At 41.1% G+C, this 27802-nt stretch overlaps 1 protein-coding gene across 3 annotated transcripts in view; it reads left to right on the forward strand.

The window, feature by feature from the left end:
* PRKCH (protein kinase C eta) overlaps positions 1-27802 on the forward strand; it is a 231150-nt gene that overhangs the window by 60166 nt on the left and 143182 nt on the right. For all 3 annotated transcript variants that reach the window (XR_008618681.1, XM_024118039.3, XM_024118032.2), the window contains exon 2: positions 14104-14167. Coding sequence is in view for 2 of the 3 variants with exons in the window: in XM_024118039.3 (XP_023973807.1) it covers positions 14104-14167 (64 nt within the window). In the remaining variant the exon portion in view is untranslated. The remainder of the gene's footprint in view (positions 1-14103; positions 14168-27802) is intronic.

Here is a 27802-nt window from a genome sequence, read left to right on the forward strand (position 1 = left end):
TGTGCTTCCTGGACTTGGGTGGCTATTTCCTTTCCCATGTTAGGGAAGTTTTCAACTGTAATCTCTTCAAATATTTTCTCTGGTCCTTTCTCTGTCTCTTCTCCTTCTGGGACCCCTATAATGCAAATATTGTTGCATTTAATGTTGTCCCAGAGGTCTCTTAGCCTGTCTTCATTTCTTTTCATTCTTTTTTCTTTATTCTGTTCCGCAGCAGTGAATTCCACCATTCTGTCTTCCAGGTCACTTATCCATTCTTCTGCCTCAGTTATTCTGCTATTTATTCCTTCTAGCGTAGTTTTCATTTCAGTTATTGTATTGTTCATCTCTGTTTCTTCTTTATTTCTTCTAGGTCTTTGTTAAACAGTTCTTGCATCTTCTCAATCTTTGCCTCCATTCTTTTTCCGAGGTCCTGGATCATCTTCACTATCATTATTCTGAATTCTTTTTCTGGAAGGTTGCCTATCTCCACTTCATTTAGTTGTTTTTCTGGGGTTTTATCTTGTTCCTTCATCTGGTACATAGCCCTCTGCCTGTTCATCTTGTCTGTCTTTCTGTGAATGTGATTTTTGTTCCACAGGCTGCAGGATTGTAGTTCTTCTTGCTTCTGTTGTTTCTTTTTTTAATTGAAGTATAGTTGACTTAAAATGTTGTGTTAATTTCAAGTGTACAGCAAAGTTACTCAGTTATAAATATATAAATATATGTATATACATATTTATTCTTTTCTATTATATGTTATTAAAAGATATTGAATATAGTTCCCTGTGCTATATAGTAGGTCCTTGTTGTTTATCTATTTTATTTATAGTAATGTGCATATGTTAATCCCAAACTCCTAATTTATTCCTCCCCCCTTTCCCCTTTGGTAACCATAAGTTTGTTTTCTGTTGATGTGAGTCCATTTCTGTTTTGTAAATAAGTTCATTTGTATCATTTTTTTAGATTCCACCTGTGTGATAACATGATATTCGTCTTTCTCTGTCTGACTCACTTCACTTAGTATGATAATCTCTAGGTCCGTCCATGTTGCTATAAATGGAATTATTTCATTCTTTTTTATGGCCAAATAATATTCCTGTGTGTGTGTGTGTGTGTGTGTGTGTGTGTGTGTGTGTGTATGTATGTATACATACATACACACATACCACATTTTCTTTATCCATTCATTTGTCAGTGGGCATTTACGTTGCTTCCATGTCTTGGCTATTGTTAACGGTGCTGCTGTGAACATTGGGGTGCATGTATCTTTTCCAATTATTGTTTTCTCCAGATATATGCCCAGGAGTGGGATTGCTGGTTCATATGGTAACTCTATTTTTAGTTTTTTAAAGAACATCCGTAGTGCCTGCACCAGTTTACATTCCCACCAACAGTGTAGGAGGTTTCCCTTTTCTCTGCACCCTCTCCAGTATTTATTATTTGTAGACATTTTGATGATGGCCATTTTGGCCAATGTGAAGTGATACCTCATTGTGGTTTTGATTTGCATTTCTCTAATAATTAACAATGCTGAGCATCTTTTCATGTGCCTGTTGTCAGCTGTATGTCTTCTTTGGAGAAATGTCTATTTAGATCTTCTGCCCATTTTTTGATTGGGTTGTTTAGTATTTTTGATATTGAGCTGTATGTATATTTTGGAAATTAAGCCCTTAATTGTAGCATCGTTAGCAAATATTTTCTCCCATTCTGTAGGTTGTCTTTTTGTTTTATTTATGGTTTCCTTTGCTGTGCAAAAGCTTTTAAGTTTAATTAGGTCCCATTTGTTTATTTTTGCTTTTATTTCTATTACTCTAGAAGACAGATCCAAAGAAATATTGCTGTGATTTATGTCAAAGAGTGTTCTTCCTGTGTTTTCCTCTAGGAATTTTAGAGTATCTGGTCTTACATTTAGGTCTTTAGTCCATTTTGAGTTTATTCTTGTGTATGGTATTAGAGAATGTTCTAATTTCATTTTTTTACATGTAGCTGTCCAGTTTCACCAGCACTATTTATTGAAGAGACTGTCTTTTCTCCATTGTATATTCTTGCCTTTATTATAGATTAATTGACCATAAGTGCATGGGTTTATTTCTGGGTGTTTTATCCTGTTCCATTGATCTGTGTGTCTTTTTTTGTGCCAGTACCATCCTGGTTTGATGACTATAGCTTTATAGTGTAGTCTGAAGTCAGAGAGTGTGATTCCTCTGGCTCTGTTCTTCTTTCACAAGATTGTTTTGTCTATTTGGGGTCTTTTGTGCTTCCATTTTCATTTCTGTGAAAAATGCCATTGGTAATTTGATAGGGATTGCATTGAATCTGTAGACTACCTTGGGTAGTATGGTCATTTTAACAATATTGGTATCCTTCCATCTGTTTGTGTTGTCTGCAGTTTCTTTCATCAGCATCTTATAGTTTTTAGAGTACAGGTCTTTTGCCACTTTAGGTAGGTTTATTTCTAGGTATTTTTTTGTTTTTGGTATGATGGTAAATGGAACTGTTTCCTTAATTTCCCATTCTGGTATTTCGTTAGTGTGTAGAAATGCAACAGACTTCTGTATGTTAATTTTGTATCCTGCAACTTTACCAAATTCTTTGATGAACTCTAGTATTTTGCTGGTGGCATCTTTAGGATTTTCTATGTATAGTATCATGTCATCTGATTGCTCCTTTTTTTTGATCTGAATAGTGCTTTTGATGTTGCTCTTACCTGTTCTCTGAGACTGTACTGGGTTGTATTTTCTATCTTTGTGGTGTTCCTACTTCTCCATCTAAACTTTAAGAAGCTGTTCAGGATGGCTCAGTAGATGCTCAGATGACATGGGTAATGGTCACACATTGAACTTTCTATCTTTCCTCCAGATCAGCTTATCCCTTTAGAGTCTCTGTCTCATTTAATGCCACCAAGATTGTCATTGGCCCTGGTGACTCTCTCTGACCACTTCTCTTTTACCTTCTACCCCACCTCTGATTACAAAGTACAGCTGCTGCTCCCTCCCCTGTCTTCCCCCATCTGCCTCCCCCTCTCCATCCCCTCTGTTGCTGGCTTAGCTCAGGTCACCTGCAACCTTTGCTAAGACCAACAGAATAGGCTTTGAATATGTATCCCCACCACCAGCTTCTCTCCCCTTATAATCCCAACACCCTGTCTGTAGGGCTCTGTCATGTTGGTATAATCCTGAAACTTTGCAGATTGAAACCCCTCATTGGCTCCCCATTGCCCTGGGGTAAGAGCTAGCCTTCCAGGGTGCCGGGAGGCCACTGTTGACCTGTTAGCTTTTCCTCTCCAGCCTAGTTTCTGACCCATCTCATTTACACAGCCTGCATTCCACCATACGCAACCCTAATAGTCCTCTGTGCATTTGCACATACTTCCGCTCTGTCTCCCCTTCCCTGGCCCACCTGGAAAACTGCTACCTGTATTTCTAGGTAGGACACCCATGTCCATTTTGGCAAAGCTTTCCTCTTTCCTTCCCTCTGGAAGGCCAAAAGGAGTGAAAGTTTCACAAGATAACCCTTGGGAGAGACCTTGGGCTTGATGTATTTTCTAATGTTTCTTCAGATTCACAGTTATCTAAAGGTGACCAAGAGTCTGAGCAATGAGAAATTAAGTAGATACATCTATAAAACATCTTGAGGGACTTCCCTGGCTGTCTAGTGGTTAAGACTCCGTTCTTCCACTGCAGAGGGAGTGGGTTCGATCCCTGGTTGGGGGAACTAATCCCGCATGCCGCTTGGGAAACAAAAAGACCTCAATTCAATGCTGAAAAGAATGCCATAGTAAAACAACAACAACAACAACAAACAAACAAACCTCTTGAATGCTTAAGTATGCTATGTAGTTTGACTTACTCCTTGCTTTGGTTTTGCTTTCTTCCTCCATTACGATGTAGAATAATTCTGGATTTGTTTATATCTTTTTTTAAAAAAACCTGAAATCTTCTGTGGCAAAACTTAGACTCTCCATCTCCTAATATTTCTCCATCCTTGTGGAAGCTTCACCTCAGGAGGAGGCTCACTGGGGGGCTGAGAGCTCTCCCCAGGCAACCCACAGAAGCTGTGAAGAAGGAAGGGGGCTGTGAGGCAACTGAGCAGGAGGTTGGGCAAGGATGGCAATCCTCACCTCCAGCCACAGTCCAAAGGCCACCTGTCCCTTTCATTTAATACGTTATCCTGGCAAGGACAGAGTATGTTCTCTTCTGGAAGGGTCTATGGAACAGAAAAGAGAAGGATTGAGATCATGTTGAAAGTGCCCTTTTAAAGTGTTCTTTGATGTAAGGTACACAATTACCATGGTTCCTCTCTCAGTTTAGGGTCTGCTCTGGCATGAGGTCCTTGGGGGCAGACACCTTATTGGAGGAGAAAGAAAGTACCCTCTTAGTTCTGGAGGATGCTGTTCTGAGAGTCCTCTGCTGGTTTCAAGGGTGGGCATTTGACTCCAGCAGAGCTCAGCCCACCCTTTTTGGTCCATCAGGAGTACCAGCAGCTCTGGATCTCCTGGGCTGGGCAGATCCCTTCAGAGCCTCTGTCCTCCTTCACAAAGGAGGTGTCAGGTAGGCCTCCCAGCACAGAATTGAACTCCCTAGGAGGTAAAGAGGGAGGAATTGTAGTGGAGTGTTTTGAAGAGCCTAAGGCATCCCATCATCTAATTGACATTTTCAATCCCTTGGATATTGGAGTCAAAGATTGAGAGACACACACACACAGCACTTGTACAGTAGACCATTTCTATCTATCCTTAGCCTTCTCCTTGGCAAAGAAAAAGTATTTTAGTCCTCAGAGATATCCGGTCTGGACTATTTATACCTGGTTTTTCATTTTGGGCAGGGACACTTTGAAAAACTAATTTTAATACAAAAGAATTCCCCTTTTGCCAGGAGTTACACCATTTACACTAGGACATAGGGGTAATGGGCTCTGAATTGAAATAACTCTAAATTTAAATTTGCAGTGATTGGGTAAGTTTAGCTGGGGGTGGGGAAGAGTTACCATGAGGCTTTATGCATTTGAGAGGCATACTCTTCTGTAGTCTTTACTTCCTCTGTGGAGTTCAGAACCTGTTTGTGGCTTGGAGTCGTAGCATCTTAGATATGAAAAGGACTTAAAAGCCTAGTTGTCCACCTTTATTGTCTAGGTGCAGAATCCAGATGACCTGCCACCAGAGCTGTGGTCACAGCCGAGGGCTCTTTCCCCACCATCCTCTTTGACCACATGGAGGGTCCAGACTTAGAAAGATGAGGATTTAATCACTGACTAAAGATAGTATTTTCCTTCGCTTTAAACTACAGTCGTATTTGATAAGTAAGTCTCACCTTTCTGTTCAGTTTTTGCCATCTTCTTTTTCTGATCGTTTTTAATCTGTGGTGCTCTTTAGTGTGCTTTTAACACATAAACCTTGTCTGATTGCAAAAACAGAAAATCAGCAAGGACATAGGGTTTGCCTCATTCACCCCCTTTTCCTTTAAACTCCTTACCATGGCGAGGTGATGCGCTGTGTGTCTGCAGCACATGACCCTGACTCAAGTCCTCCAGGCAGCTGACTAATGGAACCTGAGCTGCCCGCTGCATTCTGCTAGCCCCAGCACAGACTTGCCATGTGCCCTTGTCAAGAGCCATCAGGCGACACCATCAGGCTGATGCCACTCCCACTGGCCTTGGCAGTGAGGAAGCAAGGCTGGAACACCGAGGCTTGGCATTTGGCAGGGAGCACCCTCAGGTGCCGAGGGCACAAGTCTAGCCCAAGTTCCCAGGGAGACGGGCGATGCGATTGACCTAACATGCCAAGGCTTGGGCAGGCTGGTTCGGGTGGAACAGAAGGCATCAGGCAAACCTGCAGGCAGATGCAGGCACAGCAGCCTACAGGGAGACTGGTGTGGAACTGGGGCGGGATCTTCCCTGAGTCTGTATCTTGGCTTGGCCTTCTCTGCTGGTGAATTCCGTAACCTCACGGAGCCTCCATTTTCCCATCTGTAATGGCAGTGGTGATACCTTGCAGGGGGTGAAGGTGAGAAATAATGTAGGTCAGGCACCTACCTGGCAGGGCTCCTGCACATTGATGAGTTCAAGACACAGTAACTGTTATTTCTGTTACTAAAGAACATAGCTACACGTCTCCTTGTTGGTTATTGGTACAATTCCGTAAAGAAATTTTTTTTTCCTTTAAGAATTTGAACTCTCATTTTTAAGTCTGATGGTTTTAGCTGGAAGAGAATTGTGAAATGCTTTATCCTCGAACCTGTCCTTTATCCCTATTTATCTAGGGGTAAATACTTAACCCTAGAGTAAGACCTAGAAAAGTTATAGAAATGATCCACCTAGCCAAGAATCTGAATATCACAGATGTCTGGCCCAAGGCCCATAGAGTTTAGGTGAACCTTCTACCTTTGCCCAATAAAGGATTGGTTTTTTTTCTTTTAATATGCTAGGGCCTTTTGCTTATCCCAGGCTGAGATGAAAATTAAGTAGCCAGAAGTTTCCTGCCTGTGATCAATTCTAATGCCTTCTGTGAAGGGAAATGGTTGTAAATTATTACCAGTTAATTAAATGAGTGTTTCCGTTGAGTCCTGTCTGCAGGCTTTTATCCAAGCCTGTTTAGAATCATGGAACATTAGAGCTAGAAAGGTTTTTTAACAATCCTCTCATTTCATGGGCAAGAAGACCGAGTCAGGGATATAGGTGACTTGCCCAACTTCTGCAAAGTGATGCCAAAGGGAAGGAAACACTGGCTCAGGGTGTGTGATGGAGGAGGGGGACTGGCGATCAGTTGGCTCGTCAAGCGAACAGAGTATGATCCTTAAGCAGAGGGCCTGTGTAGTCAATATGCTACTGGTTTGCCGTGGAGCCATCTTGAAGTGCTTTTATATTTTACAAAGTTCTGTCAGAGTGTTTATTACAGGTTAAAATACTATCATTCCCATTTTATAGGTGATGAAATTGAGGTGGTCAGATGACCTTCCAATTCAGCTCATTAGACCAAATCAACAGATATTTTTTGAGTGTTTACTTGGTTCAAGGAACTCTGCTAGGCCCTTCGGGAAATAAAAAAAGTGTCAGATCCCACTGGAGAGGAGCTTACAGACTTAACTGCAAGTGATGAGATGTAATTCTATGAAATTTTATCTAATTGTTAAGGGTATCAATAAATACTAAGATAATAATCGAGAAAGGAATTTTGAGACTGCAGGGATCGATGTGCCTGTGAGATCTTCCTGGCAAAAGTTTCTTCCTTCAGCTTCTGTAGCTACTTCATCTTTGCCAGGTACACTCAGCTGCTTCTTCTACCTGCAGCCTCAGGGAGCTTCTCTGGGAAATCTTGAGCACCTGGCAATGATCCTGACCCTAGGAGTCATTCAGTCAAGGTTGGAATGAATGGATAGGTGAAGAGAGAAAGGCTTTCTAAGTAGAGACAGCAGCACGAGCACAGGTGTGGCTGTGACATAGTGAGGAGACGGACCTGACTAGAAGAGCAGGTTTAAAGAATGGAAATTTGAGAAACAGGTTTGGGTTAATTAGTGGGGACCCCACGGTGCCCTGGAAAGCCAGGTAAAGGAGAGTGAGTTTTCTTTGGAAGGTGCTAGGAAGCCTCTGGAGGCTTGGATGGAGGAAAGTTGATGAGAGTGGCACTATGGAAAGGGCACTTGGGCAGAGAGAGGTAGACACTTGTTTGTTTTTATACCACAGAAGTTTTAAATTTTGATGCAGTCCAATTTATCATTTTTTTGTCACTTGTAATTTTGATGTCATATCTAAGAAACCGTTGCCTAACCCAAAGTCAGGGAAATTTATTCCTCTATTTTCTTCTAAGAGTTTTATAGTTTTAGCTCTTACTTTTAGGTCTATGATCCATTTTGAGTTCATATTTATATATGGTGTGAGGTAGGGGTCTGCTTTTATTCTTTTGCATGTGGAATCCAGTTGTCCCAGCACCATTTGTTGAAAACAGTACTCTTTCTCCATTTAATTTTCTTGGTACTCTCCTTCCCCTTTTTAATCCCTCTCTCCACCCGTCTTATTTCCCTTACCCATCCCCAGGCAACCACTGATGTTTTCTGCCACTATAGAAACTATATGTTTACAGTCAGGTAAAACTATATGTTGTCTCTCTTTTTCTAGGCAGAATGTTCTCTTTTGTGTTTGGCTTCTTTCATTTACTATTTTTCCATGTTGTTGCATGCATCAATAGTTTATTCTTTTTATTATTGAATACTATTCCATTGTATGGCTATATCATATTCTTTAAAAAGCACCTTGAGCATTTGCATACATATTTTTGAACATATGCTTGCTTTATTCTTGGTTAAATACCTAAGAGTTGAATGGCTGGATCAAATGGGAGGTGTATGTGTAACATTTTAAGAAAATGTCAAACTGTTTCCAAAGTGATAGTTCCATTGTATAGTCCCATCAGCAACATATGGGAATTCCAGTTGCTCCACATTCTTACATTTAGTATGGTCAGACTTTTTAGTGTTAGCCCTCATAATAGGTATGTATTGTTATTGCATTGTGGTTTTAATTTACATTTCTCTAATGACTAATGAGGTTGAACTTGTTTTTATATACTTATTTGCCATCTTTATATTATGTCTTCTTTGGTGAAATGAAGTGATGAAGCACATTTTTTAAAAGTTGTATTGTTTCCTTATAGAGTTTTGCAAGTTCTTTTTTGGATACAAGTGAGAAAAAAATTACACTATTTTCTCCTGATCTGTGGCCTGTCTTTCATTCTCTTGACAGTGTCTTTCAAAGAGCAGAAATTTTAATTTAGATGAAGTCCAATTTGTCAGTTTGTTTTTTCATGGATTGTGCATTTGGTTTTATATCTAAGAAATATTTACCTAATCCAAGGTTCCAAAGAGTTTCTCTGATGTATTTTTCTTGAAGTATTAAAGTGTTAGGTTTTACATTTAGGTCTATGATCCATTTTGAGTTAATTTTTGTATATAAGTTACAATGTGTGACTTGAAGTTCACTATTGTGTATATGGGCATCCAGTTACAGCACCATTTGTTTACACTGAGTTTTGGTGATTTATCTATTTGTGTGTCAGAATGCCACTTTTAAAGGCCATTGCTTTCTGAGTTTTGAAAAGGGCCCAGGAGTTGCCCTTCTCACTAATAGAAGTAGTGTGTAGGAAAGAGGGCTTAGCATATTCACTTCTCCCTGAATGACTGTTACAGAAAGAATGCACAATACATCCATTTCTATGTGGGACGTCCATGGCACTCTGGCCTCAGCCCTGTCATGGTGGACATTCTGTAAGTGCCTCAGATGATGACAGGGTAACCCAGGCCCTGATTTGGAAGGCCATAAAGCTGGCAAGGAGAGTGACTGAATGACTGGATTTGGGATCTAGTGAGCCTTGGAGCCCAGAGCAACAAGCTGAAATTCTGCAGAAAAAATATGGAGCTCTTAGGATTTGGGGCCTAAGCACTGCACAGGATGTGAGAAGCAGAGCCTTACAGCATGTAGAAAAGATGCAAAGGTTTTAGTTGATGGCACACTCAAGCTGGGTCACTGGGGCTTCTCAAAGTGTTCATGAAGTCTGTAGCTGCATCACTAAAGGGCACTGTCACTGTTGAAATCAAAGTTGGTGATAACGTTGCTTTGCCCTGTTAACGTCTGGTGCACCTGTGGGCTGATGTTCACTCTTTCATGGGAGTGTGGAGAAGTTGGAGCATATCTGGAGGAAACCAATCAGAATGGTGAAGGAGGAGAAAACCATGTCCTCTATGAAGCTGCTTGGAGTATCCTTGCTTGTTTGTTAATTTACTCATTCACAAAACCATTTCAGTCCTCTTATGTGCAAGTCAGGGTCCTAAGGGACCAGGGCATAGTGGCTACAACATGAGGGGGTTCCAGCAATGGTCTCTATAATGATGTGGAGTTGCCCACCTGTCTAAAAGAGGTCTCGGAAGGTCTTCCTGTAAAAAGTGAGTTTTGAGTTGATTCTCGGTAGACAAATAGGAGTTTGACAGGTTAAAAAGAGAAGGATTTTCTAGGTATAAAGATTGCATGCCTCAAATCACTAGGCAATAAGCTTCAGACAGGTAATGTATATTTTTCATCATTTTGACTACATTCTCCATTATGCTGTCTGACCCATAATACATTTTGTTGATCTCTAAGGTTATAAATGAAATAATATGCCTCCCTGAAGAGTCTACAGATAATTTATAGATGCTGAGATACGGATTGTATGTGTTTGGGATGGTAAGGACACAGCATGTGGGGCTGTGTGCCCTGCTAAGGAGTTTGGCTGTTATCATAGAAGGGAGAGGACACATAGAAGAATTTTAAGTTAGAAAGTCACATGGTCAGATTTTCATTTTTGAAATGTCAGTGGTAGCAGCTGGGGGATTCTGAGTCTGGAGACAGAAACCAGCTAGAAGGCCCCTGCAAGAGGCAAGGTGAGGCAGGGCAGGAGGAGTGGAGAGGAAGGGGAGGGTTTAGGAGAGGCTCAGAAAGTGGACTTGGTGGGATCTGGTAGGATTATATGCACATAGCGAGGAGCCTGGGCTGCTGGGGAAATGTGGGAGTCATTTGGGGGTACATGATAAGACTTTGGACTCTGGACATGTTGAATTAAAGGGACTTGTCTTAGTGAGACACTGAGATGGAGACTTTCAGAAAAGGTGCATATATAGGTTTGGGAATAAAGTGTGTGCTTGAGACTTAGGAAATGAATGTGACTACACCTTCTTGGAGGTTCTGATATGTTTGTTTTTTCTCCTACTCCTACCCCCAAAGAATCTCAGGTGGGTTTTGAAATCATGAGTCTGAATCTTCCAATGGAAGGAAAAGAGGACTCAGGAGCAGCAGGGTTTAAAGAGAGATTCATGAAGGAAGAAGTGGGCAAGAGCATCAGATTCTGGCAGAGGGGTCAGCTGAGGGGAAGATGGACACATCTTTGGATCTGACCGTGGGATGTGACAAGGGTTACAGGAGCTGTTTCAGTGCCAGAGAGAGGCAGGGGCACAGATTGCGGGAGATGGCATGGGCGTTAGAAAGTGTAGAGGGGAGGTGATAATTGTCTTTACAAATATGACTTATTCTCTTTGGCTGCCAATTTGGATAGGCCTCTTGGGGTGCACGTGATAGAAAACCCTACTCAAACTGGCTAAAGCAAAAGGAATTTATGGGCTCAAATAACTGAAAATCCAGAAGAATCAAGCAGGGCTTGATCTAAGGCTTTAAATGACATCGAGACCTGGTCTCTTTCTGTCTCTCAGCTCTCCCTTCTTTATTGACTTCATTCTCCAGCCCAATGTGGTAGTAAGAATGGTGCCAGACACTCCCAAGTGTATGTCCTTCCAGATTACAGTTCAGCAGGAGTGAGATAGTACTTCTTCCTTGTAGATCCAGGATTCCTGATTGGACCTACTTGGATTTTGTGCCCAAACCTGCACCAGTGATTGAGGGTAGGGAGGAGCAATTACTGAGATGGCCAGATGTGGGGCATATGTCAGCTCCAGGCCCGTCATCTTGGCTGAGGGAACTCAGTGCTCAGTTTGGCAAGCCTGGGTCACATGTCCACTCTGGAACCAGGGGTAGACTCTCAGCTGAGCCATGGACTAATATGAGGGCAGGGTGGTTCTCCAATAAAGCTGAAGTGCTCCTCCCAGAATCTGTAGAGCTAAAATATGCACTACAGCAGTAGGGGACAAAACTAGGGTCAATGAATGGAAGCTATTGGTCACCACATTTCTGCTGTTAGAGAAGGATCTTCTCTGGGGTACAGGAATGAAAGACGCCAGCTGTGGTGGTAGTGAGTTGGCTGTCACTGAAGGTGTCTAAGCAGCCACCACCATGTATAGATGCCAAACCATCAGCACTGTCTAGGTGAAGCAGATAACCTCGAGGGCCGCATTTTCAAACTGTTTCTCTGTGATGCACTAAGGAAGACATTTTACACTAAAACCCAGTGTACCATTCTCACGCGTATAAAACTGCAAACAGAATTTTCATGGCGTGGTACTTTTCCTTACTATTTGGCATGTTCATATTTTCTGTTCCACTTTATTCTAGTTAAAAATCCCTGTTGTGTGCAACCCACTGCATGGTTTTCATGTCTCACTAGTGAGTCTCGACCTGCAGTTGGTAAAACCCTGTTCTAAGGTCAGAGGTCTTAGACGGACTAGGCTTACAGACGGCATTTGAGTCTGGCTTTTCCACCGTGATGGTGACTTGGGTCAAAAATGAGGATCGAACCTGTTGCACTGTGAGAGCTCCTGATTCTAAGTGCTGGAGTCTTCTGCTGTCTGTCAGAGCAGCTGCTGTCCATGGGGTGGCGTGGCCTTCTTTGTGGGCCCTCAGGCAGTGTTGGAGGGAGTTTACGGGCTGGATCTCGGAGGTGGCCTGGCAGTTTGGAGGCTGGCAGCAGCTCCTTCTGTGCCAGCAGCAGTTGATGTTGTGAGGTCGAATGTGTGTGCATGTATGTGGCTCTGCCAGGCTTTTATGTTGAAGATGAGGGAGTGGCTTTTAAAAATAAAATATTTTTGACTTGAAACAAGTCAAGGCAGAGAGTGGAGACAATTAGAGACTGACATCCTGTTTAGTCATCTCTCCAGAGAGCTCTATTTTCAGAACTGTTCTCTAAAGGTTCACAAGTGGTGTTAAGATAGTTAAGGGGATATTGTTAAGTTAGCAGTCGTGATGCAAGAAGCTGATTGGAACACTGGAGTGAGTTACGGTGTGGTAACCACACTGATAACAGACTGAATTCAGAAAAAGGCAGGGTTTATAAGAATTGGCTGTTATATAGATGAAGCTCTCCCAGTCAGTATAAAACAGGCATCTTTTATTTGGAAAAAGTATAAACAGGGTGTAGTGCTTAAAAACAGGGGGTGGTGAGCTCTAGGGTAAGGTTAGTACATTTCTTTTCTTCGGTATTGGTCACCTGTAGATACAATACAAACAGTAAATAGTACTGTTAAGGCTCTTTGAGATTGTCTGACAGAAGCCATGTCAGAAATGCTGAATAATGACATCGTGGACTTGGAGATGGGAGCAGTGAAGCTGGGCATGGTTAAGGACCTTGCCCACAGAGCAGAGCCGCTGCGGCAGTCAGACTGGAGCCCCGTGTCCTGGTCTAGTTTGGACATTGTACCATGTGATTTGCAGCTTATTTAAATTTAATATTCTACCCAAAAGACCATCCATATCTATACTCAGCTTCTCTGAACCTCCCTCTCTTAGACAAAAGGTCAAAGGCAGAGCTGAAGCCATAGGCTAAACCTGACAAGATTTTATTGAAGGACAATTGTAAATTTATGTATCGGAGCCCCAAAGAACCTCAGAATCCATGGCTTAGAGGGGTTCCTGGGTAGTTCAAGGTTAGCATGAAGAGGGCAGAGCCTGCCTACCTGGGCCAGTGTGGTCAGAGCAGATATGGAGGGTGCTGCCCCATCCTGAGACCATGCTATGTGAAGGTCTTTGGGAGACGGGAGTGTGTGCAGGGGACAGGCTCTAGTGAGAAGACGTACAGCTGCCTCGTTGGCAGAACATCTGTCTTGTTTTCTCAGCTCGTAGATAAGAACTTGAAGGAACGTTGCTGTTCCCATGAACAGTCGAGATTAGTGAATGCACAGCACACGTACTGCCTTCCCGGGTGCTTCCTCAAGATGAACTGCACTCAGGTGGAAATGGTGTAGACAGAGACAGCACTCTTCTATTCAAACTCTTTACTTCCTCAAACTAAAGGTACGCAGTTGACCATGGCACATTGGTTCATTGCCTTTATGTTGCCATTATTTCTCTACTTCATACGCTTGCCACGTGGTTTAGTAAAATATTGTTCTTACAAATGGTGCACATCAGTTAGGGGTGTCTCGAAAACAGTGACCATGTGTATGGTTGCTCATCAATATCACAAAGAGCCAAAATGGAAGAGGAAAACATTCAAGAGAGGGAAAACATTGCACGGTTTCATTTAGATCTGCTTTTCATCCTTCACAGTTTCTTGTGCTGTCACTTGTTTCATACCCCTCTACTGTTCAATGAAAAACGTAGATCTGATTTATGGCTGTGATTTGTGCATTGAGGCCTCTCTGTCAAGAATTATTTGAGGCCCACAAAAAAATACTTCAAAATTAGCATAAAACATACAATTTTTTTCTCTCTTTCTAGGTGGATCTGGAGCCAGAAGGGAAAGTATTTGTTGTAATAACCCTAACAGGAAGTTTCACTGAAGGTAAGGATGAATTTGGGGTGGTTTCTGGTATTTGTGCACTCTTAGTTCATACTCAGTAGGAATTTATATCATGGAGCATATAAAAAGAGCATTTCATAAAAGATGCTTTAAAAATTGACTGTATAAACCAGGCTGGTTGGTATGTTGTTGTCTAATGGTCTATTGGTTAGGGTTGCCAGATTAAATATATTTGCTAACTCTGGCAATCTTGTGTTTTGTTTAACATACTCACTGAATTTTTGTTTTTATTCATCATCATCTTAGTTCTTAGTTCAAGAGGTTCTTGCCTCTTTTGGTTCATGTCTGTTAAACTGTATTTTAGATTTTTGGCTTTGGACCAGCCTTTTAGTTTGCCCTAGGAGTGTAATAAAAATTTAAGGATTGTGTTGTCTTCCTTATAATCTTTATCTCATTCTGTCCTTTAAGGTATTCTGTTCCTCTTCCCCTTGCGCTACCTCCATCTCCCATTCCCCATGTTTAAAAAATTGAGGTAAAATTTATATACGAGAAATGAATAGATCAGAAGTGAAGAGTTTCGTTTTGACAAATGCATACAACTGTGTAACTAGTGCTCCAATCCAAGACATAGAACATTTTCATCCCTCTGAAAGTTCCCTGTGTCCTCTCCCAGTTAATCCCCTGCTGCCAGAGGCAGTAAATGCAATGTTTTGCTTTGTTTCTTCACCATAGGTTAATTTTGTCTCTTCTGGAAGTTCATATAAATGGAACTACATAGCATGTTCTCTTTTGTGTCTGATTTCTTTTGCTCAGCATAATTTCTGTGAGACCCATTCATGTCATTGTGTATATTAGTATTCTGTTCCTTTTTACTGCTGGATATTCTGTTACATAAATGTAGCACAATTTTGTTTGCTCATTCTCATCTTGATGGACATTTTGGAGTTTTCCCTGTTTGGGGTTATTATAAAGAATGCTTCCATAAACATTCTTGTATGTAAATTACACTTTGATTTTTCTTGGGTAAATACCTAGCGGTGGAATTGCTGGACAATAGAGTAGATACATGTTTAACTTTATAAGAAACTCTCAAATGGTTTTCCAAAGTGGTTGTATTCTTATATTCCCACCAGCAATGTATGAGAGTTCCAGTTACTCTGTATCCTCCCCAACACTTGGTACGGTCGTTCTCTTTAATTTTAGACATGCTGGTGGCTATGAAATGATATCTTGTGGTTTTAAGTTGCATATCAAATTCCCTCTAATTCTGTCTCTTTTCTGGTGGCCCTCCAGTGTTTCCAATTAATTGTTTTAGAATGTATTTCTAAATATCTTAATTGTTACTTGCTACTCCACCGTTACTAAAATCCTTGCAAAGATCTGTAAATGTGTGGCTTCACGGTTTGTCTGTTTGGTGTTGGCATTTTGCAAATTGATGACACCTTTGAGAAGTGGTTTTCTCTCGTCTCAGCCAACCCTTCTCATTCATGTGGGCAAATTGTTTTAATGTTAACATTTTTCAAGTTGTTGTCTCAATTGTCACATCTTATCTTTTGAAATTAGCAGAAACTTGGGATACTTGAACATGAAAAAACTGTCCAGATTACAGTTTGGGGGTCTTCTGCCTGCTCACAGGTCTTTTGGTTTGGCTTGGTATCTTGAACATACAGGATTTGTGAGAAAAATGAGTCTGCTCATAACTCAGTCAAATAAAATATAATGTAATATTACAGAACATTGCTGATAGAACATTCTTACAGCACACGGAACATGGGTACAGCCGTGGTATAGACAAGCCCAGCAGTGAGAATAGAGGTGTGAATGAGGAGTGAGTGAGATTCTGAATGTGCTGAACTATGTTTTTGCACTGAGTGACAAGGGACCAGTGGAGTTAGGCCATGCATGTTAGACCAGGTCTGATGGTGCCATTGTTGTTACATGACATCTTTTTTTTAGAGTTACACCAGCTCTCTAGCACTAAATTTTATTAAGTTTTTATCTTCCTTAATTTTACACTAGAAACATCAGAACAATGGCTCTGGAATACTCCTCAGTATTCTCATAGTATTGGGCTGGCCAAAAAGTTTGTTCGGGTTTTCTGTGTTACAAAAGAACTTTTTGGCCAACCCAATATTAATTTATTAGTTATAGTGATAAGAAGAAAGGAATGTCAAGTGTTATTTGGGATGAGTTCTTACCAGGTCATTGCAATTATATTCCTTTCAGAGGTGACCCTGCGTAAAATGGTGAGGCAGGCCGAGTTCATCTTTGGTAATTCCACCTCCCCTCTAAGTTAGTCCTTCCTGTTCTCTGCCTTCCACTGTCTCTTACTCCAGTAAGATGCCCAGTGATCTCCTCTCTCCAGGAACACTTGCTAATAAGGAAGACAGTGAATTCATGGACTAATTCACACTGAAATGATAGTGATCGCTGTCTTAGCACTCTGTCCCTCTTAGGTGTGCCTGTGTATTTTAAAAGATGCTGAAAGAGCTATTTTATCCATGAGAAATAGATATTTTTAATGCTGAAATTTCAGGATCTATGGCATCCCAGTGTGGGCTGTATTTTAGAAGCTCAGGTCTGTTCTCTTTGTCTGTGGGAGCCTTGCCTTGTCAGTTTGGCTCCTAGGCCGGGGCTCAGCTTGAGCTGGCATGTTGCTGCTGCCTTAGGGCACAGCTTCCTTGTCACATGCAGAGAACGTGATGGCTGCCTCTGTGTGTGTTACACAAGGAGGGAATGGAGCCTCCCAGCCCACACACACCTGCCTCAGCTACGGCAGCACCTGGACCTGGCACTGTGAGAATGTCCCTGGCTTGGCCTCTCACCTGTCAGCCACCCTAGATCATCCCTGGCCATAAAGTGACAGGTAGGCTGATAGAACATTTGGAGCTCTAGTTTCCGTCTGGGATGCTGAAGGGTTTTACATAAAGAAGCAGGATGAGGTCAGGCTTGCCTGGTGTGGCTCAGGCTGTGAAGGGGACATTGGCCTGGGATCCCAGAGGGATCGTCGAAGCTCAAGAAATGTTGGTTGATGAAGGAATGAAATAATGCTACATGCAGCAACATGGAGGGACCTAGAGATTATCATGCTAAGTGAAGTAAGTTAGAGAAAGACAAATATCATATGATATCACTTGTATGTGGAATCTGAAAAAATGATACAAATAAACTTATTTACAAAACAGAAACAGATTCACAGATTTAGAAAACAAATTTATGGTTACCAAAGGGGAAAGGTTGGGAGGGGCATAAATTAGGAGGTTGGGATTAACATATACACACCACTACATATAAAATAGATAAAAAGGACCTACTGTATTGCACAGGGAACTCTACTCAATATTCTGTAATAACCTATATGTGAAAAGAATCTGAAAAAGAATGGATATATGTATATGTATGACTGAATCACTTTGCTGTACAGCAGAAACTAACACAACATTGTACATTAACTATACTCCAATATAAAGTAAAAGTTAAATTAAAAAAAAAAAAAGAAGTGTTGGTTGAGGCTCGGCATGCATCTGATCTATCTCACAGGGTTGTTTTGAAGGTCAGGTGGTAGAATGAGTAGGGAAATGCTTTGCAAACTGTAGAGTGCTCTATGAAGGCACGCTGGTGGGTTCTCATCTCCGTGTTCCTGTTGTCACAGCAGCAGGAGTCCTGTCATTCTCCCCACCCCTGCCTGGGACCCCAAGTATACTCAGCAGGTGTGTTTTATTTCGACACTGCCTCTATTTTATCCTAGAAGCTTCGAACATTTAGTGGACAATTTCTAATATGATGTTGGCTTATTGCCATGGCTGTTTCCCTTTCATGGCCTCCTATAGGGGTTCTGCCATTAGCCCAGATGCTATAATCCCAGAGCTCTCCTTTAAAAGCATTAGGAGCTACTGACTACTCCTTATTTCATCCTGTCTCATCTTTTCATCTTTCATTAATTGTAGCTAAGGCAAAAAAGTTTTTATTAAATATAAGACATGACTGAGAAATGACATGAGAAATGCCTGCTGGGTGCAGACCTGTGATCTCATCACAGATGCTGGGGAGATAAAGAGGAACAAGACATGGACACTTGAAGGAGCTCATGGGAGGCAGGCAGATACAGCCCATGTTTGCAGTGCAGGGGCCCAGGTCCCAGCATAGGAATAAGTCCAAGGCATGGTGTTGGCCGGCAGGAATATGTGATTGGATCAGCCAGGAGATTTTAGAAGAAGTTTCACAGGGGAGATGATGTTTAAAGCAAGTTGGAATGATCGATAGAAATGTCCCAGGCCGGGGAAGATGGTTCAAGAGGGGATGACAGTTTGTTCACAGGCATAGGGGTGAGAGAACAGGTTCCAGAGACTGAAAGTAGCGAGAGGGGTGCCGAAGGTGAGGGAGTGCGGTGGGAGGTGTAGCAGAGACTTGGGAGGGCCTCATGTGTAGGTTTGCCCGGGACAGTCTGAGTTTGTCTGCTGTACCACTGTAACTACTACCAGTGTCACCTTTCCCTCTCAGAAGGGTCCCAGGTTAGAGGGTAAATGGCATGGTCACACTACTTATAGGCTAGTAGACATGATGGGGTGCCAGTGAAGGGTTTTAAGGAATGAGAAACAAAATCTGACTTGGTAGCTGTGGGTACAAGGGGCTTGGGGCTGGGGACTGTTCAGATCATAAGAGGAGACAGGGGTGTAGACAGCCAGTAAGAGACAATTAAAGCTCTCTGAGGGAGAGGTTACTAGAGCCCAAGTTCAGTTGGAATCTGCAGGATGGATGGAGAGGAGGGGACAGCTATGAGAAATAAATAGATCTCGAAACCAACAGGAATTGGCAATTCATCGGGTGTCAGGGATGAATAAGGATGAGACCCAGATGCTGCTCAGAGGGGTGTTGTGGAGTTATTCACCAGAGCAGAAACATAGGAATGGAATGTGATGAATTCAGCTTTGAACAGGTGGAGTTTGAGAAGCTTGTGGGAAACCCAAGTGGAGATGTTGAGGAAGAACTAGCAATAGGAGTCTAGAGTTTGGCAAAAGATGGAGGCCTGAGATGTAGCTCTGGGTGCCAGTGGGAGACAGGCACAAGGATGAAGGGACCCAGCAAGAAGACTTAGAGAGAAAGCCAGGGTTGACTAAAAGCAGAACTCTGTGGAACACCGGTAATTAAGGACCTGGATCACAGATTATTATAATTTGTCAAACTCACCCAAACTCTGCTGAAGGTTTACTTAATGAACACCCATTTTGTTAATATACTCGTTCAATAATATTTGAGTGCTTGCTGCATGCCAGGGACTGTTTCGCCAGATGGTAGAAACTGGCATCAAAATGGTGATAATGAAGTTTGGAGAAAGGACAGAACATAAAAGTCTTTTTGAAAAGTCATACTTGAATTGGTGTTAACAGTAGTAGCTTCACAATTTGATGATGAAGTATGCTGTGTATAGGTTTATGTTTAATGCTGAGGTAAGAAGATGAGCCTGCTTGAAAACCTACAGTGAGGGCTCTTCATTAACCTGAGATGGAGCAAGAAAACTCTTCGTGGAAGTCTGTCACAGAGCTGAGGGCATAACATTATCAACTGGGTCAAAAACCCGTCACCATTGTTCATCTTAAGAAAGGTGTTATCATTCTTGATCAGATACCGAATTCCCGTCAGCGCTGCTGTCAAGGCACGGTTGAAGTGATTTATTATTTTGAAAGGGCTGTCTCATGTCACTCTTTATTTCATTCTGGCTAAGCCTTTCTGGAGCTAACAACTGGATTGGTCACTTAATCAAGCTGAAATTTATTAAGGCGATGAAATAGACCTGGATTTTTAATGCAACCTCTAGATGCTGTCACTGTGGCCCTGTTCGATTGTCACTATTTTGGACTAGTTCTTACCTGGAAGAGTGGAGTGGCCAAAAAAAAAAAAAAAAAAAGATGAAGTACTGATGAAAATGCATCAAACTAAACTCATAACTGTTATAATTGGAAGAGAAGCAACACAAAGAAATTAAGTTAAAGTAGTGATATGCCCTCAGGTGAGAACAAATCAAAAAAGATGCTGCATTGTAATGCTATTAAGAAATAGTCTAAGATTTGAAGATGATAATGTAGTTTGCATAAGTGAAGTTTGCCTGGATTCAGGGTACCTCATACTTCAGTGATTGGCCCACAGAGAAAAAACCAGACAATGTTTGTTTCCTCATGGTAGCACACCACCCCATCTGTGGGGTAGTCTTGTCAAAAAATCAAGCCCAAATCTGGTCAACCTTCCACATATAACCACCATTGTAGATGAAATACAGTGGATAGGGGCACATTTTAAATGACACCAGGAGATGCAATCAGCAAAACCCAAACTGTGGAAAAATTTGATAGGACAAGAGACTTGGTTCCTTTGACTAAAAATTGGAAGCAAAAAAGAAAAGAGAAGGAAGGAAAACCAAAATAACAGAAGAGAAACCTATTAACCAGTTTCAACATATAGAACATATCAAACACAGATTGCAAAACAATAACTCCCAGGACACAGCTGGGAAAATGGGAACAGTAACTGTATACATGATGATATTAAGGAATTATTAACCTGATTTAGCAGTGATTGTGGCATTTTGGTTGTTTAAAATAGAGCGTCTATTAGAGATACATATTGAAATGTTTACTGATGAAATGATAACTGAGATTTACTTCAGAATATTCCAGAAGTGGGAGGAGGGGAGGTAGGGTACAGATAAAACCAGATTAGCCACAAGCTGGCTGTTGAAGCTGGGTGATGGTTACATGTAGGTTTATTATAAGTTTCTGTCTACTTTTGCATGTGTTTGAGATTCTCTTTAATAAGAAATTAAAATTACGCATTAAAAAAATCTATTTTCTAAACAAAAAACAGAATCTGGGTTGCCTCTGCAACATCCAAATGATGCTTTAACTTTGAACACATGCTACCTATTCTCATTTATAAATTAAAGCTGGTGTTTTTTGTCTGTATATATTTTATCCTTAATTCCCAATTTTTATGTATTACAAAGAGGTGAGTTAAAAAATTTAAGTGACTAAACTATTTCAGAAATATTTTAAAGGTTCTAAATAAATACTAAGCTGTGAGTCAAAAACTGCAGGTAGGAAGAGATGAGTAAGATAATTCCCTTCGTTCTGTTGTAAAGTTCTCACTCATAATGAATGACAAGTGAATCATCTCCTATTAACAATTACATAACATTTTGCCCTTAGAAAGTTTAATTTTAAGATAGTTTCCTAAGAGAAAGTAAATCAAAAGAATTAATGGTAGAAGTAGCTTCATGAAGATAGTAAGATGAAAGTTCTTTGTGGACATGTTTCTTCCCCAGAGTTCCCAAAGCAAACTTTGAAAGTATTCTGCACCAGTTTAGGGGGAAAAAGTAACTTCTTAAAAGACAAACAAAAATGCCACCTGACAGAGCACCTGTCATTTGTGGATTTGAAGCTCGTTGAGAAAACTTCACTAAAACTTTGAATCGCTCCCTTCTTTCAGGCTCTTATTATGTTACTTGGAACTAATAACACATTTCCCCCGGGGAAGAATATGGAAAGTGCTTGAATTTTGGTATCTGCTTATTCTTTCTACTAAGGCAGTTCATTATAATGTAGAGTAAGATTATGATCTTTTTGAACCATTTTCACTCAAATTTCCTGTGTCAAACCACTGGTTTACACATAATTATGTTCTCTGCTAAATCATCGTGGCCACATGTACCAAGGCAGATGAAACGTGTTAACTGCTTGAAGGCTGCAACCCACAGTTTCTCACTGTATCTGACACTCTCAATGTGTGTCATTTTTAAAGGGGAAAATGTTATCTCTGATGGCAGTTGTTTTTTAGTATTCCTTTCTCATGTTTCAAGCCTGGTGACAGCTTGTTGATATACTTTTTCTTAATTTAGATTTTTTTTTAATTTTTAAATTGGATTTATTTATTTTTGGCTGCATTGGGTCTTTGTTGCTGCGTGCAGGCTTTCTCTAGTTGCGGCGGGTGGGGCCTACTCTTCCTTGTGGTGCTCGGGCTTCTCATTGCGGTGGCTTCTCTTGTTGCAGAGCACGGGCTGTAGGCACACGGGCTCAGTAGTTGTGGCTTGCGGGCTCTAGAGTGCGGGCTCAGTTGTTGTGGCACACAGTCTTAGTTGCTCCAAGGCATGTGGGATCTTCCCGGACCAGGGATCAAACCCACGTCCCCTGCATTGGCAGGCAGATTCTTAACCACTGCGCCACCAGGGAAGCCCCTAGAATTTTTTTTTACTGTATTCTTTCTGTACATTCAACCTGAGGGATGTATGACTTCTTCTGTTCTCTTGCTGGTCCAAGCAGTTATGTGGCTCTCACTGGAAATGACTGCCAGGTTGGAGACAGGGTAGGAGAGAAAGAAAGGTATTGGGGGAATGGGGAAAGAAGGGGACCTGGAAAAAGAAGAAATGATCTTTTTAAAGGATTGAGACTAATCGTCCCATGTTATAGTTGACCTGCTCCTCCTCTCCATGACAGCAGGCTCATTTACTGAACACCTTCTGAGGACCAGACACTGTGGTAGGCCTGTAATTGAGCAAGTAGCAATAGCAGCTCTTGTTTTATTTTCTTCTGGTAGCAGGATAACCTCATACCCTCGTAATTGATGCCTTCTGTATGTTCCTGCTATCCTGTATGTTATTTCATTTGCTTGTCAGAACAAACTTCTGAGGCTGATGTGATCCTCAGTATGAAAGCTCAGGGACACTGATTTGCTATATGGTCTCCTGAATAATGAGTGCCAGAGCCCAGACACAAGCTCAGACTGGGATGCTGAGGTCCAAGATCTTTCTAGGCCATCTAGCTATCTGGGATGTGTTTCCATGTTTTATCTTTATTCTACCTTGGGAAAAAAAGACTGTCCTTTAGGTGGTATAATCCCACCCTCCTCAGAGTTTTGTCATCTTTTGGGATAATGTCTTTTTTGCAAGGCTTTCCTTGGATTCCTCCTTCTTAAACCTAAAGATTGACATTGACCTAGGAAAGGTTCCACCTTCTCAAATACGAGGTGTGGATCAGAGAGCTCTGAGAAGGCTGAGCTTAAGATTTGCTGAGTTTTATTGTCATCATCCGTAGTTTCTCTTAATGCAGGCATTAAACTAGAACTTGGAAGAAATTAAAAGTCAAATAAACGAGTTCAGCTTAGGATATGATAGCTATATTTGCCTAGTTATACCTCAACCATCATTGGCTTCATCCTGACTACTTCTCTTACTTGCATTGACTATTGATGATAAACTTTTTTTTTTTTTTTGCGGTACGCGGGCCTCTCACTGATGTGGCCTCTCCCGCTGTGGAGCACAGGCTCCGGACGTGCAGACTCAGCGGCCATGGCCCACGGGCCCAGCCGCTCCGCGGCACGTGGGATCCTCCCGGACTGGGACATGGACCCGCATCCCCTGCATCGGCAGGCGGACTCCCAACCACTGCGCCACCAGGGAAGCCCAGTTGATAAACTTTTAAGTGGTGTTTTTGTTCAAAATTCTTCATTTGGTTCTCAAAATGTGGTCTTACAGATCTCTGGAGGTTCCAGAGACATTTTCAAGAGGTCTGTAGTTCAAAACTATTTTTCTTATAATACTAAGATGTTCTGTCTTTTTAAAAAATGTGTTGACTTTTGCACCAGTGGTGCAAAAGAAGTGGTGGGTAAAACTGCTGGTACCTTAGAATGAATCAAGCCACCAAAGTGTACAGTTGTCAATATAGCCAGTGTATTCTTCCTCCCTGCAATTGTGTGGCAATTGCAGGGAGGAAGAGTTTCACTTAAGAATATCTTTGATGTAGCACTAAACATGATTAGTGTTCTTAAGCTCATCCCTTGACTATATATCTTTATAATATTCTGTGTAACAAAATGGGAAATATGCACAAGGCACTTCTGCTACATACAGCAATACTACTGTGTCTCAAGGAAGAACACTTGTATGATTGAACTAGCCACTTTTTTTTTTCCCCCATGGGGCACCATATTTACTTGAAAGAATGATGGACAAACTATAGTTATGGAGACTTAGGATTTTATCAGGTATTTTCTTAAAAATGAGTGAAATGAGCTAGTTACTTCAAGGCAAGCAACTGTGAGTATGATGCCGGTGATAAAATTGGATCCTGCAAGCCATAGGTAGAATTTTGGAAAATTTATATCCACCTTATGAGCTTGTCAGCTGGCAATACTTAAAAAAGACTTTTCACATGAGTTTGTTGTTGATATTAACAACTGTGATTTTTAATATTGTAAAATAGGTCAACATTTGGAAGAGGATCTGCATAACTCAGTAAACCCATGTTTTCAAAATGACCAATACAAAATGTTACAAAACCATGCATGGGTCAAGGATCCGTTGAAAGCTGAAGGTAGACTAATCGATTTAATACAACAGTATAAAAAGTTCGTTGATTGATTTTAGATTCTACATTGCAACTAACTTTTAAGAGACTACCACTTGTCAAGTTTGGATGTAGAATCAAAGAAGTACCTGAAAAAGCTATTAAAACACTCTCTTTTCCACTAATCTCCATGTGAGGCTGGATTTTGTTCACATACCTCATCTAAAACAATGTTTCAGCAGATTGAATACAGAAGCAGATCTAAGAATCCAGCTGGCCTCTAAGTCACACATCAAAGAGATTTGCAAAATTGTAAAACAATGCCACTCTTCTCACTTATTTTATTTTGCTTTAGAAAATAGAGTTATCTTTCATAAAAATATTATTTTTGTTAACATGCAATGGACTTGTTTTTAATGAATAAATATTTTTAAAAGTCTCAATTTTAATTTCTAATATGGCAAATATTGGTAGAGAGAACCCACATAAACCAAAACTGAGTCCTTGATTTTTAAGACTATAAAAGGGTCCTGAGACCAAATTATTTTTAGAATTTCTAGGTTATTTTTCCCCTTTATCTTTCTTTCAGAAGTCCAGAACTTTTAATTTTAGTGAGAATTTAAAGAGAAGGAACTGACAAACATTTGTGTACATTCTCTTGGGGACTGATGTTAGGTGACAATTAGGTGATAAACACGACAGAATAATTCAATCTTTTTTTTTTTTTTTTTTTGCGGTATGCGGGCCTCTCACTGATGTGGCCTCTCCCGTTGCGGAGCACAGGCTCTGGACGCATAGGCTCAGAGGCCATGGCTCACGGGCCTAGCCGCTCTGCGGCATGTGAGATCCTCCTGGACCGGGGCACGAACCCGTGTCCCCTGCATCGATAGGCAGACTCTCAACCACTGCGCCACCAGGGAAGCCCCTCAATCATTTTTTGAAACTGTAATCCTTTTTCTCTAATTATTTTTACTGTGCAATGTACTTTTTCAGCCGGTTTTTGTTACAAGGCCTTTCTCATAAAAATAGGGAGGTCAGGAAATGAGGCCCAAACAACCCAAAAGCGTATGGTCGTTTCTAACTTTAGAGACGCCTGTTATGGGTAGCTTGATGCTAAACCTTTGCTTGATTTGAGCGGAACAAGGCAGTCGCAGTACTTCTGAGCAAGTGATCAGAGCTGTAAGCACTGAAAGCTGAACTGCAAAAATAGCTCAAAAGTCTATGGACGGAAGCATCAGCAGATTCACCTTATGTGACACTCACTTATTAACCAGCATGTTCCTCTAAAATCAAGTTTCTTGCAAAACAGAATCTGACTGGTATCTTCATTTTCTCAAGCTTCATATTTTTTTAGTTGAAATTATACTCATGCAGTGTTCTCTCAGTGGATCTGAGATTTGGGAAAAACAGAAATGATTTAATTATCTGATAGAAAAATTAATTGCTCCAGAGTCTGGTTTCATTATGCATCAATCTCATTTCCAGCAACCTCAGAGCTCTCTGCTCTTTTCGTTTCAAACGAACAAGGCAGCAGAGGTTCTGTTTGCCAGGCTAGTTACATTGACATCCCTTTTTTTAGGTTTTCCCCAGTAACGCTTGTGTCAGTGGGCAGGTAAAGAGGCAGGAAGACCTGTTTCTTTCCTTCCCCCCTGAAACTTGTCATCAGCATTAAGATTTCATCCTGGTGTCTGAAATTTCTGTTCAGCACTAGCTGACTTCCTGCATGAGCTTGAGAGTGGGCGAGGGGGGCCTTAGTGGTCTAGGGTTGAAGACACATTCTTTGTGTATGTCAGAGATTGCCTTCGATTTTCTAAGTGCAACTTAGATCTAACATTGTTTTGGAGAAAGTCAGTTGCTATCTCTGTGAATTTACTTTGGTGACAGTATATACTGGGTTGAGCAATACTTCTAAATTATCACCGCTTGGATCCAGTGGATCAAGGGAACTCTCTCTGGACACACACAGAGTATTTGTGTATAACATTATGTGATGTATATATGCATGCATGTGTGTAGGCAAGTACTTAATAGTGACACTGAGTTTATTCTAATAGAACTCAAAAAGTGTGTAGGTGGAGATGCAAACAATTGGACAAATTGACATTGTATGCCAAGTGGTAAGTGCTATGGAAAAAATAGAGCAGAGCGAGGGGACAGAGATGAGGACTGTGTGTGTGCAGTTCTGTTCAAATCAGGTTGGTATTTGAGCTGCAGATCTGAAGGAAGGGAGGGACCATGAGGTTGTGTTGGGGGAAGAGGGGACAGGAAATACAAAGACCCTAAGGCGAGGGCGTGGTAGGTGAGTGAGAGCAGTAGGGAGGGGACCGTGGCTGAGCCTTGGGGGCCAGGGGAGGTACCAGCATCATTTTGACACAAGGTCTGTACCCTGTGAATGTCACTTCCCTTTTCAGGAACATACCTTTGTTAATTAAGTGAAGTTGAAGTTCACCTATATTTGATGCTGGCTTGCCATTTGGCTGATTGAACATAATCTTTCCCCTTTGGCTAGGGGCTTGAAGAGCACCATATTTCCAGCCACTTATAATGATTTAATGTAAGTTGCTAAAGCAGAAACTTTTAAATTTATCATGAAGACTTTCCCAAGTTCTGTGCATTCCATCAGGGTTTCTTACTGTTCTGAGCTACATTAGGATCCATTACACAGCTTAATAAGCATTAAAAGTTCAAATGTACTACCTGGGGATATATAACAAGTCCATGCACTGCTAAATATAATTAGCTATAATTCAATTCTAGTTATAGGTTATTAAGAAATTACTCTTATTTGTGAGCCTCACCCATCTAAAACACAGTAAATTTAGGTTCAGCTAGTCTTCTGTCTGTGAACATGGTGGGAACTGTCATTTGTTAAGTTTTAATAAATGTTAGTGACACATCTACTAAACATCTGGAAAAGTAAATAGGTTGAAGGTCAGTCTGGTTACATAAGGGACTTAGTATATACCTTTTGGGAGGTTAATTCTTACTGCATTTTGACGATACTTTTTTCGTGTAAATGAAGACACTTCCATTACCTGAGTCCTTAGATAGGGAATTACCAACTACTGAAAATGGGGCCTTCAAAAAGTATGAAATGTCAAGAGAGGATCTATATTCTAGATCAGTGGAGTCACTTGAGAATTTTGAAAAATACAGATTTTCAGGCCCCAGACTGAATCAGAATCTCTGGGGAAGAGGCCAGGGAAACGGATTCCTAATAAGCACTTAGGCTGGTTCTAATAGTTGGCCCAGTTTGGATGCCCCTGTTGTACCTTAAATCATATCTAATTTGATTATTGGAACATTCTGGTGATTGGGAGGTTTGCTAGTTGAAAAAAATATGTAG

The sequence above is a fragment of the Physeter macrocephalus genome, chromosome 11 (assembly GCF_002837175.3).
Source record: "Physeter macrocephalus isolate SW-GA chromosome 11, ASM283717v5, whole genome shotgun sequence".
In the NCBI taxonomy this organism is placed as follows: domain Eukaryota; kingdom Metazoa; phylum Chordata; class Mammalia; order Artiodactyla; family Physeteridae; genus Physeter; species Physeter macrocephalus.